This window comes from Apostichopus japonicus, chromosome 22 (assembly GCF_037975245.1).
Source record: "Apostichopus japonicus isolate 1M-3 chromosome 22, ASM3797524v1, whole genome shotgun sequence".
In the NCBI taxonomy this organism is placed as follows: domain Eukaryota; kingdom Metazoa; phylum Echinodermata; class Holothuroidea; order Aspidochirotida; family Stichopodidae; genus Apostichopus; species Apostichopus japonicus.
In genome coordinates, this window is record NC_092582.1 from 15,514,066 (window position 1) to 15,531,632 (window position 17,567).

The following is a 17,567-nucleotide window of genomic DNA, read 5'->3' on the forward strand; positions in this document are numbered from 1 at the left end:
TAAACAAGTCCATATAATTCAATGGAAAACTATATATTGAGAGATGTTCCTAGTTTTCTCTGTGTTTGCTCTTACTGTAGATAAAAAGCCATATACCTAGGTTACAATATCACATGTGGTTAGGACTGTTTCCCACAGTTATCTATGTTTCAACTTCATCAAATCTTTCAAACAGTCAACAACTGCTTAATTTTCATCTGTTTTGGGATTTTTGTTGTTGTGGTTTGAATATGACCTTTATCATTTCTTACAGATAAACTGTATGATTTTGTATCAACCTTTTCAAGGGAAGTGTATGAACAATTTGTTTTTACTGTGAAGTGCTTGATATCGTTTTGATTTGTGGGTTCAGATATATTTCTGACTTTCTCTCTTTTCCTCCAGCTTGTGGATAACTCTGTCTTTCTTCACGAAGTGAGGGTGACGCTTGCCTCTGATGATAGCGCCCTCTCGTCAAACCCACCGGCAGAATTTGTGGAGCAATGTCAGTGTCCAGACCAATACAATGTAAGTTTTGTTCCATGACGATAGCCTCTGGTAAACTGGGCTAAGAAGATAAATAGCTTTCACCTAATGATATATTATGAATGGTGTGATATTGGGAAACTGACGTATTAACATATCTCAGTTAATGATGTCATGTTACTCCACAGTTCTTCTGTTGAGATCAAAATTGTTCTGCAGGAATACTTGAGGCTTTTCCTTTGATAAACTTGTTTCCTACCAGTAATCTCATTCCCAACTCATGCACCCCAAATTATGGTTACCTCAAGTGCCAGAGATCTCTTTTCCAGCTCAGCTGTTTAAATCTAAGCTTTCAATACCCTAAGCCTCCATAGGCGTCAGAGTCGCCTAGTTTTGGTCTGTGACAGAATTTAATCTGACCTGCGAAGAGAATAAAAAGTTGGCCCACAATCATGTACTAGCCGCGTATTCCTGCAGGTTACTCAATTTATCGTTAAAGTGAGGTTTTAGTTGGTTCTCTCTGGCCTTTGCTCCGACCTATTAATTCCAAATTCAGAAGCTCTGCTATAGCTATTGGGTGAGAATTGAACACTTCCAGACTTCAATGTGTAATTGTCGGTAAGAAACTTGACTAATACCACGGTATTTACAAAGTTGACAAATTCTCACAAGTTAATTGTATGTAGTTGTCAGTATATATAGCAAGTAACTTGACTATTGCCTACGTGTTACAAGGTGTACTGAATCTCACAAGGCCCTGAAGTTTCTAGAGGTTCAAAAGATAGAAAGGTTTTCTGTTACAGTACTGTGTTGTTTGTTCTTAAACGACATTTTATATTTACATCATTACAATCTTCTTCTGTAACTTCATGAAAGGGCTGAGTGAAAACAGCTTTTCTAAATAGCAGTCTTGTGCGATCCATATCTCATATGTGTATAGCCATTGTCGTATTTCATATTTTTATCAACTTCACACAATTTTTCCTATATGCGTTGACGTTCAAAATTGTAGACTCTTTTTATTTCTTGACAGGGACAATTTTGTGAGTCCTGCATGCTTGGTTACAGATGGCAGGATCCAACTATGGGACCGTTCTCCGACTGTGTTCTGTGCGATTGCAACAGCCATAGCCTGCTACCGTGTGACATCATGTCAGGCCGTTGTAGCAACTGCACTCACAATACGGCCGGAGACTTCTGTGAGATTTGTGCAGACGGTTTCTATGGTAACGCTACCATTGGATCATCAGGTAGATTGGATATTTTTAAGGATTTGCCATTTTTCTTGCAGTTAAGATCTTTGTTGGATTTAAACTGCATCATTTTGATCTTGCTATTCAGTATTCTTTTCCTTAGATTTCAACATTTTAATTGAACAATGGTTGCAATGTTTCTGATTTATGGAAATTGTATTTATTATGCTTAAATGTATGTTTCATCTTATTTGAATTTAAACAAAGTTAACGTTGCCGCTGATAGCCACAAATTGAATGCAATGACAGTGGAGTTCTGTTTCATTCACAAATAGTTTATGGAATGATATGTTCCCTTCCTGTATTTAGTAAAATTAATATTGAAATGGAGACATGTTTTGTTACTGGAATGAAGTCACATCTCATCAACCTGTTTTTTTTGTTGAACATTTACATCCAAAAACTGAAAACTCCTATAATATAACCCACAGGGAGTTATGGCGCACACTTTAATGTTTTGTATTTTTGTACTGATACCTAAATTCAACAGATAAAAGAACCATTTTTGCAGTGAAAAAAAAACCCAGTGAGGTAGGGGAGAGGGGGGGGGTGGGGATCAGAGGGAGAATGCATTCCCTCCCTCAGATTCTGTCTAAAGAACTTCTAGGCTACCGTTTCTTCTAAAGTGTTAAATTGTTGTTTTCCATTATTTGTTGGGACGCCTCATTTCTCACAGTTATCATGGTTCAATTCTCCACAGATGATTGTCAGCCGTGCATGTGTCCTGGACCAGCTGGGGTGAATTCATTTGCTGGTACCTGTAACGATCAAGGAGAGTGTCAGGGGTGTGCAGAAGGGCACGGTGGACTTCAATGTGAATTCTGTCTTCCTGGTTACTATGGAGTACCTACTGATCCACAGGTTGGTCTCAATTATTATCTCTGATCAACAATCATAAACTCAACATTCAGGAAGGACATGACTAACTTCTGTTTCCCCCCTCCTTCTCTTCTCCCCCCCCTTCACTCCTCTTCTCATAGCTCTCTTCCACCCTTTTTTCTCCACACCTTTCTGTCCTTGTCCTTCTCCCGTTTATTCCCTACCCTTCCCTTAATCCTCTCTTTGTCCCTCCACTGTTTATCTCCTACCTCTCCTCTTCCCCTGTTGGTTTCTTTCTTCTCTCCATCCCTTGTCTACTAATCCCCTTAGATCCATCTCTTTGTGTTCACCATGCTCATTAACCTGTCTGTATTCTGTGCGTGTTTTTGTCCCTTCTGTTACTGTTACTTGTCATTTAGCCCTTGAAGAAGATCCTGCTAGGATCGAAACGTCAGGCCAACTTTCTTTTACACAACAATCATAAACATCGGACATTGTTTTTGTTTTTTGGGGGAACGAGTTAACAGAATTGTTTTTGCTTTGGAAGGTATTCTTAACCTCCCCTTCCCCTCTCCCAGTTGTATACTGACTACTTATGCATGTCCTGCAAGTTTTCTTTTGCCACTATGTAGTCACTATCAAAACTTTTAGACAATAAATTCCAGCCCCCCCCCTTTTCATTTACTGTCACATCATACAGCTAGGCTTTTTACAATGTTCTGCTCAAACTTGATTCTAATCTTACACATTTTGTGTTTCTAGAACAACGGCGGTCTTTGCAGTCAGTGCTTCTGTAACTTAAGCCCTCACGATTGTAACAGCACCACAGGCTACTGTGGCAATTGCACAGGTAACACCAGTGGCCCTACATGTGGGGAATGCCAGTTTGGTTACTATGGCAACATTGACAACTGCATGGGTAAGCTCTGTTAACAACTACATTCAATCTTAGCAAGAATTACCTTGAATCCTTAAATACTTGTTCCAAATTTGTTTAAATCTGCTTTGGTTACTATGGTTACATTGATATATTTATCCAAATGGCAGTTATAGTAGAATACTGGTATGGAACCCCCTCCGAGCCCACACACAGTTCGAAGTTGATAGTGTTTGGAATAAATTTGGTGTGTGATGGCAACAAATTCAAAGGGATGTACATCTTTTGTAACATTAGGTATAACAGCACAAGTTGTACAAGCAGTGTTAATGAAATAACAAGCGTTGATTCTGAAATTCACAGTTGGTTAGTTGAAACAAACAGACTAAAAGAAGTATAGCAATATAATTATATACATTGTTCAAAACAAGTTTATACTGTATTTGTTCTCCACTGCTGGAAACTTTACCGTTGGATAAAAAATGTTGGTTAAAAATGTCATTCATAGTTCACCGAAAATCTTCCTTCTTTTCTGTCTTCAATAGAGTGTAACTGTAATATGACTGGTAGCCATGGCAACTGCTCCAGTGATGGCGTTTGTGACTGTCTGCCCAACGTGATCGGTGCCAAGTGTACACAGTGTGCTCCTGATAGTTGGGGTTTTGAGAGCGGGCTAGGTTGCACGAGCTGCGACTGTCACCCAGCCGGCACGGTGATTGGTCAGACGCAATGCGATCTGGTAAGAGCAACTTACACTCTCTCGAGAATTGCAAGAATTTTTCAGATAGACCTAAATGTTATTTCTTGATACAGTAAACAATAAAAGCAAAGCATTGATAGAGCAAAGCATATTACATACAGAGCATAGAGCAAACCTCACAGTAAGCTGGCTAGATTTGTTCCAGCCGTCCAGAGGAGTTTTGATCTATTGCAGTTTATTTGTAAGTTGAATGGATATTTAGTAAGATAAAAATAGAAATAATAAAACAGTCATAATTTTAATGGTCAGGATGATGTGTTTAAGACTGTACTATGCGTTGGGTTGGGACTTCTGGAAAAGCCCTGTAATATTTACAAATATTTCAATGTACATGTCGTAAATAATTTGATACATAGTTCTAAGCTGTCCATACCCAGCAGATGTTTACTTTGGCAGGTTATGCAAATGTTTACTGTGGCAGGTTAGATAAATCTGTCAGACACTTGTAGGCTGTAGGTATCATGGTCACATTGGACACAGCCTGTTGCATGATTGATCAGTCCAGTGTGTCGGTAGCTCCTTGGTCAGTGGCCTGCGGGCTGCAATGCTCTTCTCAGATGTTCTCCCCACGTTCCCCTCTGTCTGAGAGATCAATGTGTTTACAAAACCCCTTGATTGCTCCTTATTCAGGAAATTTGTAGCTCTTTACGTAATCCAAGAAATCCAGGAAAACATTTAAGTGTCTGACAAATTAATGTAATGATTTATCTTTTTCATTTGTAAACATTTGAGGTTGATGCCTCAATTCAGAAAATCTTTTGTGATTGGTGGGTTGGTGGACTAACCTTAGTGGTTTCAGGTTACCTTATGTTTCCCATAGCTTGTGGACTTCAGGATCATCACCATGGTAATTGCCGCCCAAGTTAAAAAAAAATTAAAATAAAATGAATACAAATATAAAGAATACAATTTGATTCTCTTCACAGGTGACTGGACAATGCCAGTGTAAGAACTCAGTCTCAGGACTGAAGTGTGATATGTGTCAGCCAGGGTTTTGGAACGTTGATGCTGAATGCATACGTAAGTTTACAGTACGTCTGTAGGTCTGGGCTGCTCTGCAAATATATTCATAATGAAGGAAAATATGTTGTGTTTAGTTTGCAGGTGCACTGTCATGACTGTACCTGGTAACTTTAATTTTTACAAAGAGTTTTGCTCTTAGCTGTTAGAATATTTCAATATATTTATGTCTTTTCAACTTCATCTCGTTTTCACTAATTTTTTATCTTAATGTAAAGAATGTTATTATTTCAATATAAAAATGGTTAAAGGAGGAGGCTTGCTATAAACCTGCAGGCCTGGATATTTGGGATGTTTACTGGCTAAATGCTGGTGGATTTGCTATTTGCCAGTAGAAAAGGGCACTGGCCGGTAGACATTAAGTACTTGAACAAATGGTCAGTTGGTTACCAAGCAGTTGTCGAAGAATTGGCATGATATCTTTACCCTACATTAGCCCTGTATTACTGCTTAATATTAGTAAATATTATTGGGCTTCTCTCAAAAACCTGCACAGTAAGTAACTGATGTGATTTCTACTTGTTTTAGCCAAAATTGTGAAATTCTAGGCCTGAAGTCGGCATTAATTTACGGTTCATCTCACAGATGTACGGTTAATATAGGTTGGCATGAACCGATGTATGGAGTCTTAACCATTGACTGGGCTAATGAAACAATGAAATGAAATTTACCTGAGAGTTAGTAAAACTAGGTGCATGATCTTTCCGGGAGACATTTATTGTCATTACTTTAAAAAAAACACCCAAAGTGCGATAAACTTTTTGACTCCTTGTCACAGTCATTGTTTGTGACTTTTTCCGTCCGACAGCGTGCGACTGTAACATGAACGGTACTGATCCAGCCACATGTGTGAATGGCCTTTGCAGCTGTGATCAAGTTACGGGACAGTGCAGCTGTGCATTGCCAACCATCGCAGGCAGAACGTGTGATCAGTGTGGCCGAGTCAATGAAGGTAAACAAAAAATGATAAAAACAAGCTGTAATCAATTTAAGACAGAGTTCACAGATTGGAATTAATATTTGCTTGTTTTCTTCACATTTTGCAATTAAGGTGTCATAAACAAGTTTCCCCCCCCCCCCAACCAACCATCTCAGAAGGCCTATAGGCCCCTGTGCATTCCTCAAAGTTAGTGCATAAAATGGTTATTTTTCCCACTTTATTTTATCATTTGATTTTACTGTTGTTTATCTGTTCTTTTCTCTTTTCAGCTTCTTCTGAGATAGCAGAAGTCTTTGTTGGTGAGTTTATTTGAAACAAGTTAGTTCTGGGAGAAAGGAAAGGGGTGGAGGAAAAAAATATACATACGTATGGAAAACATTTATTTATCAATCACTTCCACTGCTGTTGAGTGTTTTCTTTTACTTGTAAGCTTTACAAAAAATGAACAGAAACTCAAACAGTATATGTTAACTGCAGTGCCCCTTCCTCCCCTCCCTCCCCCTCCCCTCTCCCCACACCCAATAAAAGGAGAATGTTTACTCTTGGATTTTCTTAACACTGTCTCTTGTTCCAAAGAATGGACAGTAAATTTGCCTGCTTTCTTTTGTCACATTTGGCAAACTTATCTGATTTAAATCAGTTAAAATCTCTATTATATTACCAAATGTTTTGTGGTGCTGTTGATCATTCGGTGCCCTTTCCTTTGTAATTGTACACTGCCTTTGTTTTAATTATCTTCTAGGTCCTTTTCCAAAGTGCGAGCCTTGTCCCGAGTGTTTCCATCGTTGGAGAGCAGTCCTTAACGAACACATCACCTCTTTGGACGGTATCAGTGCTCTTCTAAAAGGTAAACATCGTAATCAAAATTATTATGATTAAAAGGATATTTCTGTACTAACTGAAAAATGAAAAGTTTTACTTACTGATGTATTTACTATTTACAGAAAAGAAAAAGGCAAAAAAGGGTTGTTTTGTCAAAATTTGTATATTTTATCATCATTACTTTGAGACATTGTGATATATATTGCACTAATTTCACCAGCTTAAGTCCTACTGGAAATTGCAGGTTTGAACAGATTTACACAATATTTCAAACATCGTTTTCAGATATTTTGTTAAATTACGGCAACATACCGCTTCAGGAAGTGGATGCGCAACTACAAACTATACAAGAAGAACTATCGTCTGTTCAGTTAGCCCTTCAAGAAGGACTTGTCCAGGCAGGAAATCTTGCTGCACTCCAAAATCAATACCAGGAGGTATGTTTTACTTCTCTTAATTTTTTATGGTGGGGGGGGGGGGGGGGAGTGGCCACAGGCTTACTTATAGAAATTTCTTTATAGTTATATAAGTACATTCATATCTATCTATTGGTGTATTGTTTTAAATTGTTTCTTAATGACAAATTTATTTAGTAGCCTAATACAACAGCTTATGTGGGTTATTATAGCCTAAGCTTGTAAAAAAGTCATAACATGTTGCACTTCTTTGGATTCTTATGTCATTGAATATTTTCTATTTCAAGGTGTTTAACGAGGTCATCTCCGTAAACGATTCCTTAGCGGCAGTTTTAGCGAGTGAGGCCGCTCTCAAGGAATCCGTCCAAGCGCTGGGTGATTTTGATGGCAACGTGACCATAGTCGATACTGCTGACACTGTCACTGCCAAACTGATCAGAGAGGGCAATCTTCAGCAACAGGCGACACTGGATGACATTTTCCTTCAGGCCAATGCTTCTTGGGTTAGAATCCAGCAATTTTACACTACTTGCGTGGACGCGAGCGCCCGGACGGCGAGCTTCTTGAGCGAGGCGGACGGGCTCATGACCGAAGTGGATAGATCCGCACAGCAGAGGAGGGACACGCTGGACGGATTAAACGACGATCAGCAGCTCCAAGAACGGGAGCAAAACGATCAACGGATCGACGATATCAGAGGCATCCATCTATCTTTTGATTTAGAGACGCCTGTCAGAGACGTCAGCACTGCGGAAGGATTGGCCTTCACCGCCCGGAATATCAGTAACGGGACGGTAGGCGCCGCCTTACGGGAGGTCGACCAAACTACGGAATTGTCTAGCGAAGCCGGTGCAGCTAGCACCAATACCAGCAGGGTCCAACAGTTGGTGGCAGCCACACAGAGCAAGAGCCAGTCATATAAGGTAAGCCACCCTTCCCCCCCCCAAGCGATAACTCTTCCTCCACCCACAAATTCCCCCTCCCACCCCCCATCCTGCACCTTCGTATCTCAACATCTCAACATCAATGTATCTGAAAAATGCATTAAAAAAACAAACTTAGTGTTTGCTTTTTGAAAAGTCTGTCAATGTAACTGGATTTATAAAACCCCTCACAGTTATTGAATTCCTTCATTGGGAGTAAAAAAATGATGTTTGAAAAAATGAAGTAACTTTTTTAAAGTTCCATCCTCAATAGCATGTCGGAATAAATCTGTGCTTACTCAAAAGTTAATGTACTTTTAGAATAGCAGCCTACTAAGATGTCTTATTTCTGTCAAATGCAATATTGTTTTAAGTAGAACTTGCAAGATTTGTTGAAATGTTTTGACCAAACACAAAAAGGTTTTAACCCTGTTCATCATCGTAAGCATTGAGAGTGAGTTGATCGAGTTTTAGCAATGAAATACAGCAAGATTATTTCTGTCAAATTCTGGAAATGACAACTTTCTTGAATGTTTCTTAAACATCTTTCTTTTTCTTAAATCTTGAACCCAAAAAATAACAATTCTCAGCTCCCAGCATTATTTGCATAATTTCTTTGCCTAATTATCTGACCCCTCGTTATCACAGATGCTGGCTCTGTCGGTAAGATCTAATGCGACCATGGCTTACTCAGACATGCTGGACACGCTGCTCGCCCTCAACGGCACGGCCGAGTCTGCAGCCGAGGCGTCGTCTCTCGCGGCATCCACGCTGCAGTATTCGGTCCGTCCTTTCAGAGACATGGCTGCCATAGTTAACATGATCAACGCATCTCAGCTCCAAGGCAGTGAAGTCAACGACTTTCTGCAGGCCAGCACTACGCAGTTAGAGACAGCGGAGAGCGCCCTTAATGCTACCAGCATGGCTTAGTAAGTACTGCATGGGTAGAGTTGCCAAAACTTATCTGACGAAAGGATGACAAGTTGTCTCAGCCTTATGGGGGTTGGGGGTGGGGGGGGGGATATAAGTTGCGGGGTTCCCGCATTCTTTTGTGGGAAAAATTGCTTTGAAAGGGTTCTTACATGGAAATGGGTACCAGATTTGAAGTCACAAACCTTGATCTCAATGTAAGATGAGAGCGGTTGATAGAGTGTTATCATTTTGACAATAAATTATTCATGACTTTCTAAATTGAAAAGATTCCAAGTTTGAATTAAAATGTTGAATTGGAAGCCACCCGAGGTGCAAGTTGATATCAATGAGCCCTTGAGTGTTTCTCCCAGATTTGTGGTTGCTTTAAACCGTCGTATAAATAACATCTGATTATTATTATTAAAAAAAAACTGTCTGTGGCCAAATCATGGTCAAGAAATTGCATTTATTTACAAGTTTGTCAGATCTACCTTGAAATTCCAGACATGTTTTAAAATTGAGTGTGGACTATGCAAATTAATAAATGGCTTGGGCTTAAACCTCAAACAAGAATTGTACCCACATAACTGGCTATTGGATGATGTTTTTGTGGTGAGCGGGCTGGGGGAGGTACAGCGGTGATGTGTAGAAATAAGTGAGTGACATAATTTGAACACAAGTTGCAATTTATTATCAATGAACTCTTTGTATTTTATCTTGACAGCCACGAAGCAGAAGCAGTTCAGGCCCATCTTAGGACAATCGAATACGAACTAGGGGAAGGAGAAAGAATTACAAACAAAACCCAGCTCGATCTTGAGAGTTTGATACGTGACTTTTCAAACACGGAGACCATCATTAATGAGGTAGTTTATTGTTCAACCCAAACTGCTTGGGTAGTGTATTTGATCTGTTGTCATACTTGCGGTGCTATTGTTGATCTGCTGTGACTGTCATACATGAGATACTATATTTTATCTGCTGTCATACACAAGATAATACAGAAGGTGTGATCTGTTGTAATGCATTGGGTAGATTAGTATACTTACATCAGGAACTCCTTGACTTGCTCTTAACAGTGCAAGTCACAGGAACAGAATGACCAGGCCAAGGCACTGGATCTGGCCGGATGGAGCTGGCTAGTCCATCTGCCCCTTGGCAGGCTCCGCTATAGTTGGAGGTATTTTTTTTTTGGAAGCTCAGCGATGATGGCATGAGAAATTGCATAAGTATATTGTCCAAAAGGTAAGTCGTTCCCTTGTAAGTAGCCCCACTAACCAAGTGGGGATAATTTGCTTGTCTGTTATTTGTACATTATCCTACCTTTAATTTGTAAGGTTAAGATATTTGATCTCACCTTAACATGAGTACTGTAATAAACAACTAGGGATAATGTTTCATCTTATTTGCACCACACAGAGATCATGTATTATTGTGTATAGAAATCAATATGTATGTATGTATGTATGTATGCGTGTATGTATGTATGTATGTATGTATGTATGTATGTATGTATGTATGTATGTATGTATGTGTGTATGTATGTATGTATGTATGTATGTATGCGTGTATGTATGTATGTATGTATGTATGTATGTATGTATGTATGTATGTATGTATGTATGTATTTTAGATCTTCCTGCTAGCAGGAACTCGCGACGAAGCCTCATTGGCTTATCAAAGCCGCAAGCTGACCGAAGTCAGTCTCTTACATTCATATTTAACGTCCAATGATTATGAATTGTCAATTGTCAACAACTCTGTAACTGGACGACATACATTAATCTTGGAGTGACTCGAACCAGGGACTTTATGATTGGAAGGCACCGGCGTTAACCACTGAGCTAACACTCCGATATCTCTCGGCAAGAGCTTCAGAATGAGTGTTATATTTTCCTAGCAAATTGTTTAACTATCCAGTAAATTGTCCCAGCTTAAAGTACAATTCTAGCAGAATTTAACGTAAACCAAACCCGATTTGTCTTTTTTTTCCATTCTGATTTACTAGGTGCAAACAAAAGCAACCGAAGAGGTTGGTAGAAGTAGTGTCCTGTTAGATGACATCTCTGTGTTACTCCAACTCAGCCAGACCACTGAACAGTGCTACAGGGATAATGTTATGATGGGTCAGAGTGCCACAGAGAAAACACAAAATTCGTATACGAGATTGGAAGAAAGTGACATTGTGAGTATCAACATCTTTGTTGTGCATTAAGACTCTTTGCTACAGTTATCTGTGTCATGGCCTGGCTCTAGTCATACAAACTCAGCTGCATCAGTTTTTATTAACAACTCTTTAAAAGTGAAATTATAATAACTACTGCATTTCCACAAATAGCTCTGTTTTTCTTCTTCATTGAATAGTCATTATCTATTTATTTATTTATTCATATATTCAAGCAGAACAGATGAATAAGACTGGAATTGTGAAACGAGCATTTATAGCTCTTTGTGGTTTTACAGACTGTTCTTCCTTCTTCTTCTTCTCCTATATCATTTTTCAGTTTTCTGGAAAAAAATGTACTTTCTTGCTTATCATTTATCCCTTCTTTGAAACGGCAAGCAAATAGCTTTGATCTTTAAAAATGTCTTCACAATTAGTCTTGTACTCTTGCTGTGCTCTTATGACTTTATCTAAACAGATTGTAATTCCTCTTGGGATCTGTCTGCTTTTTTCATGCTGAATGATAGAAATAAAACTTAGCATTATCTATTATCACACTGTAACGCAGCCAATGACTTTATCCAGTATTGCACAACACAAAATACTATATGAAAATGGTATGCTATATGAAATTGGTCAGATTGCTATACAAGTCCAATAATCCACAATGTTTCATGAGAGACAAATTTCACAGCCTTCCAAACTGCTAGTGCATAACATTTGGACACTGAATTATTCCGTCGTGAAAAGTGTGTGTAATTTGATCGAACTGGGCGGAGCCCAGCTCCTGCAGAATTTGGTAAATCAACTATAGAACTATCAGGAAAGCTAAGTAGAGTAGACAGGAATGACTTTGCGTTGAAGACGAGCGTTTAAAAAAAAAAAAAAATTGAGAAGTAATAATAATGATATGAATTATTCCCTGTGAAAGTAAAAGATAAGTGTCCCTTCTACCAGCCCTAATTTCTAGCCCGGTGTAAGAAACGTTTTGCAGGCTAACAATTGCTGACAATTGACGGAGGAGCATGAATGTCTAGATTGCGTTTCACCGACACAGATTCTCCAAACCCTGTTCTAATCTGAAATTGTTTCAGCTCTTTTCAAATTTAAAGTAAAACAAAACTTCATCCCTTAATCCCCTCTTTTGTCCCTCTACAGTTTATCTCCTACCTCTCCTCTTCCCCCTGTTGCTTCCTTTCTTTCTTCTCTCCATCCCTTGTGTACTAATCCTCTGATACATCTATCTCTTTTGTGTTCACCCTGCTCATTAACCTGTCTGTATTCTGTGCATGTATTTGTCCCTTCTGTGACTGTTACTTGTCATTCAGCCTCTGAAGAAGATCCTGCTAGGATCGAAACGTCAGGCCCTTTTACCTTTACACATTCTATTCAAATTTGTTAATATAGTAATAATCCAGTCTGATTTCTAATTGTCTTTTTTGTATGCATGATTGTAATTTTTTCAACATGGAACCTTACGTGTTATCAATCTTGATTTCTCCTGGTCCTAGGTGATTACCACTGCATCAGCCAGAAAGGATGATTTTGATTCCGGTCTGTCTTCAAAATCACAAGAGATTTCACAAGGTGCCTTGGATGTTGAACAGCTTGCTGCTAGTATCAACACCACAGAGCAGGAACTCATTAATATTCAACAACAGCAGAATCTTGATAGTGAGTAAATATCCGTTGTCTGTATTTTATTTTGATTCCCTCCCTTTCCCCTCCAGTTGCAGTTCTTATATATAGTGAATTAAAAAAATCAGTCATAGTCATCTGAAGCGTCTGTATATAATACCAAAGAAACTACTGATGCGATATGCGTAGACGTAATGGTTTTATTTCAGCTAAGTATGTAAGAGGTCTCTACAACATGAATATTCATGTATTTTAGGTGAATGAGTTAGTTTAATTCATACTGGTTATAAATTCTCTGCATCGCTGAAGGAAAATAATATACTCATAATTTCAGACCAAGTTCTGTTGGACATTTTATGATTGATCAATGTAATAATTATTTTTAATTGTAACATTTACTGAAAGTACCAGGTTACCATGGAGATGAACTCTATGCACATCATAGCATCGGGTTGTGTTGCCATGCAATGCTTTAGTCTGTTATGCAACTAATGGAGCAGAGTGTGTTGCTCATTTTGTTGTAATGTTACAGAAGGGAACATGACCTGTAGAAAGCCAGTGTGCAGAGTCTGATTGAGTAATGTTACTTAATGTTTAAATGCTGTTATGCAACAAATGGAGCAGAGTGTGTTGCTCATGTTGTAATGTTACAGAAGGTAGTAAGGTACATGACCTGTAGAAAGCCAGTGTGCGGAGTCTGATTGAGTTATGTTATTTAACTTTAAATGCTAATGTGAGTCAAACTACAGCGTTTGAAACACCTTGCAAACCATCCAAACCAGGATGGTTTGAAAATTCTTAGTTGTAGCAACAAACTCACCGTACAAAAACTAAATCAGAGTTGTGTTTACAAAATGATGTTTCTCATCTTGTAGCTATCAGGATTCCCTGGTGTATATTAATGAGAAAGTGTACCACAAAATCTAATAAGAAAATTTAACCATTATTCCCCATAAAAGTTTTTTGATTGAAAGAAATTTAGAACAGATACTTAACTTATTCTAACATTCTCCCCATCATCACATTTCCCACGATAGTTTATCCTGCCCTTTAATTTTCTGAGAGAGACCAAGAAAAAACGATAAAAACAAGAAAAAAGTGTTAGCAAACTGCTTAACCACTGCAAAAAGACTGTAGGGTTAATATGTTAAAGTTAGAGTGCCTGACACTTTGATACCTGCAGGATCAGAGGCTAACCGCCAAGCTAACTCCAGTTAAATAGCCTCTGAAGAAGATCTTGCTAGGATCGGTAACCTCATGCAGGCCCTCTAACTTCAATTTTTACTGGTTTACTCAGAGTAATTTCTCTTCACCGTTTTATTCAGATCTGATAAGCCAGTATCAAGCTCAGCGTATCGAGATGCAGAGATTACTGAGCAACCTGAATCAGATGGAGACCAGCCTGGATCAGATTTTGACCAACCTTGACGGTACCGATGGCACCAGTCTACAGTGTAATAACAACTAATCAAGTTCATTGTGGAATCTGTCATAGAAACAGATTGAAAGTAATTAATTAACTGCAGTCTTTACCAAAAAATCTTCAAATAGCTTTATCATGAACATTAACAGGTTCACAGGGAACTGTTCTGAAATTAGGTGAAATTTTTAGTGGGAATATTTTTTTCTTTCTCTCTTTCTGAGGTGGTATAATAATCTTAGTTCATATTTTTGGTTACAATTTTGTTATAATGTCCGATTTTTTGTTGTTGTTGTTGTCACCCTTGCCATTGTTTAGAGTAATTGTAAAAAATGGTTTAAAAGCAGCTTTCAAGGTTTGATTCAGCTGATTAAGAATCATAAAGAAAATATATGGTGGACATGAAAATGATAAATATCACTGCCTTCCCACCACTATCAAATACTTTGTTTTCTTTTCATTGTTTTATTGAGGCTTTCATTGCAAAATAGGTATTACCATTACCAATATATTTGTACCAATTGTCTATATTAGTTCTTTTGATTTGCTGTGTATTTTTTGTTTTAGCAAATTTTTTAAGGGTTAGTATCTTTGGCATATATATAGTAAAGGCATCATAATTGACGTACCTTCAAATATTACTAGCAACGATACAGCAGGAAACCTAAAATTTTTGCAGCGAAGCAGAGTTACATATTTCATGAGTTTGAATCTAATTTTGCTATGTGCTGATCAAGTTGTCTTTTTTTAAGCTTTTAACACCCTCCCCCTAGTTTTGCACATTTTTTGGGGGATTTGGAAATCTTACTCCCTAAAAATAAACCAAAATTACTTCAGCATGTTACCACTACTCTCTGGAACCTGACCTGTCTGAGCTTAGGGGCTCAGAGCATAGTAAACAGCATTCAGAGTCAATTGATGTATACTTACACAAAAGTTACAGTTAGCTTATCAACAAATATGTCAATTTAGGGGTATGAAAGAACTTGACACGGCAGACATATTTTGGTCACATTCTGCTCAATTGTACGTTGCATATGCACAGAACAATAAATATTTTGAGATCATTACATTTTTGAGGAACCACACATATGAAAAACACATACAGCTGAGTGCGTCAATTATGAGCCCACCATACTATATGTATATAAGTATATGTATACATATATATATATATATATAGAGAGAGAGAGAGAGAGAGAGGTGGAGACAGAAAGATAGAGAGGCTGAGCTTAGAGACAAGGTATATTGATATTCTTTCTTGTGTGCTTGTTTGTTTGCTTTCTTGTTTGCTTATTTTTCCTTACTTGCTTGTTTTTTCTTTTCCTTTATATGTGTGTGTAAGAATAGATTATACAGAGGCTGACTTAAAAGTTTTGTTTGTGTAAACTGTTATTATTATCATTCTTTTGTATTGCATTCATGTACGTGTTATGAAATTCTTGGTTTTTAGAACAATTCGTGCCGCATAGACTGTAAAAGTCTCTCTGTGGAATCTGTTCTGTTGACATAAATATATTGAAAGGTGTGTAATAAAATAATGCATTCTTTGATATTAAAATGTGTAAAAGTAAGTTGGCCTGAGGTTTCGATCCTAGCAGGATCGAAACGTCAGGCCAACTTACTTTTACACATTCTATTACACAGGCTCTCTAGTGGATAAGCAGTTTGCTAACAGTTTTATTTTACTTTGATATCAAAATGATACCATTTCTTACACATTTCAAGTATACACACCCATGTTCTTGTAAACTTTTTTCTTCGGTCAAGCCTTCTTCTTTGCCATTTTAATTGTTTTTACTGAAATTCATCATGTGATAAGTCTCAATATTTGCCTGATTCATATCAGTTAAAAATATTTGTGTGCTATTGTTGAAATGTAAGACAGTCAGTTAGTTAGTGAATTAAGCACAAAGAAATAGTTAAAAGTAAAAGTAAAGAATATATTGAAATATGTTAATATGTGGTTATTAGATATATTAAGATATATATTTATATCGATATACTGAAGTAAACTAGATTTCTGTCTATTAGTTTCTGTCGTCAACCTTTGCTATGTGTGACGTGTTAAAATCTCTTTATGGTTCCTTTCCTGAGTCTTTTTAAATCTATTAGTCTGTAATTAATGTCTTTGATACAACTTTAACCATGCTAGGAGAAATCCTCGCTATTTTTCAACTTTTTCTAACAAAGGTTATTTTTTCTACTCACTTTTATTTGCTGGAGGAAAAGTTTTGCTAAACCAACCAATATCCTTAAATTTATAACAGACCCTAGTGTTGGTAAATCATGGTTTCTAGCTATTTTTGGTATATTTCCCTGCCCAATTTTTACATTGTTACTTTCAAATCACCCAGTTGGGACAATTTTGTCTAAACTGTGCTCAGTGTACTGTCATGTCCGGCATCAGAGCACTCGTAGTGTCAGTATGAGCAATATGAATATTCATGTTTCATCTGATACTGTTTGTACTGTCAATAGGAGTGCTTTGAGGCATGATATTGGAGGACAGTTTAGAGAGGTATTAGCATTAGGAAATTGCATACACACAATGTAGCAGTAATATGTTTTTTGTTGTCAATCATTGAAGTGTGAAAGGCTTTCACACTGATAGGTGGTTGTTTCGTTTTCAATATTTAAATACATTAACCAGGTGTATTGCCATATACTGTCTTCCACTCATATCGCCTTGATTTCATATCCTGCATTCCATATGTTTCACCTTGACTGCTCTTACAAAAGTAATATATGTATTTTTACACACTGAAATAAATGTTGAAGTAAATACTGCTACTTGCTATTGTGTTTGTTGTATTTCTCAGGTACATGGAATTTGAGACAAGATTTATAAGAAAGGGACGGGAGAGGAGAGGGGGGGGGGGTTACGTGGGTGGGGCACAGCAAAGGAGTGAACATGGGGAGGTGATGTTATGGGTTTTGTTAGAGGAAGGGAAGGCATTATGGGAGTGATGGAAAATACCAGTCTGTCAGACAACTTACATGGGGTTTCCAGCCAATCATGATATGGTAAAGATATGTATCTAAGAAATTTACAGCTCTTCCATTTGGTGTGCCCCCTCCCTTTGTGAATTCCGTGGTTATAACCTTCAACTGACGAGCAACGGTGTTGGGGTGGCT

At 37.8% G+C, this 17,567-nt stretch overlaps 1 protein-coding gene across 1 annotated transcript in view; it reads left to right on the forward strand.

Annotated features, from left to right (window-relative positions):
• Positions 1-17,222, forward strand: part of LOC139963481 (laminin subunit alpha-3-like) — a 41,426-nt gene extending 24,204 nt beyond the window's left edge. Inside the window, exons 20-35 of the mRNA XM_071964293.1 lie at positions 385-507; positions 1,499-1,715; positions 2,419-2,579; positions 3,300-3,456; positions 3,960-4,153; positions 5,101-5,194; positions 6,003-6,146; positions 6,404-6,433; positions 6,877-6,981; positions 7,242-7,393; positions 7,660-8,295; positions 8,944-9,224; positions 9,932-10,073; positions 11,216-11,392; positions 12,883-13,045; positions 14,335-17,222. Of these exons, the coding sequence (XP_071820394.1) occupies positions 385-507; positions 1,499-1,715; positions 2,419-2,579; positions 3,300-3,456; positions 3,960-4,153; positions 5,101-5,194; positions 6,003-6,146; positions 6,404-6,433; positions 6,877-6,981; positions 7,242-7,393; positions 7,660-8,295; positions 8,944-9,224; positions 9,932-10,073; positions 11,216-11,392; positions 12,883-13,045; positions 14,335-14,477 (2,919 nt within the window). The 3' untranslated portion in view covers positions 14,478-17,222. The remainder of the gene's footprint in view (positions 1-384; positions 508-1,498; positions 1,716-2,418; positions 2,580-3,299; positions 3,457-3,959; positions 4,154-5,100; positions 5,195-6,002; positions 6,147-6,403; positions 6,434-6,876; positions 6,982-7,241; positions 7,394-7,659; positions 8,296-8,943; positions 9,225-9,931; positions 10,074-11,215; positions 11,393-12,882; positions 13,046-14,334) is intronic.
• Positions 17,223-17,567: the final 345 nt, after the last annotated feature.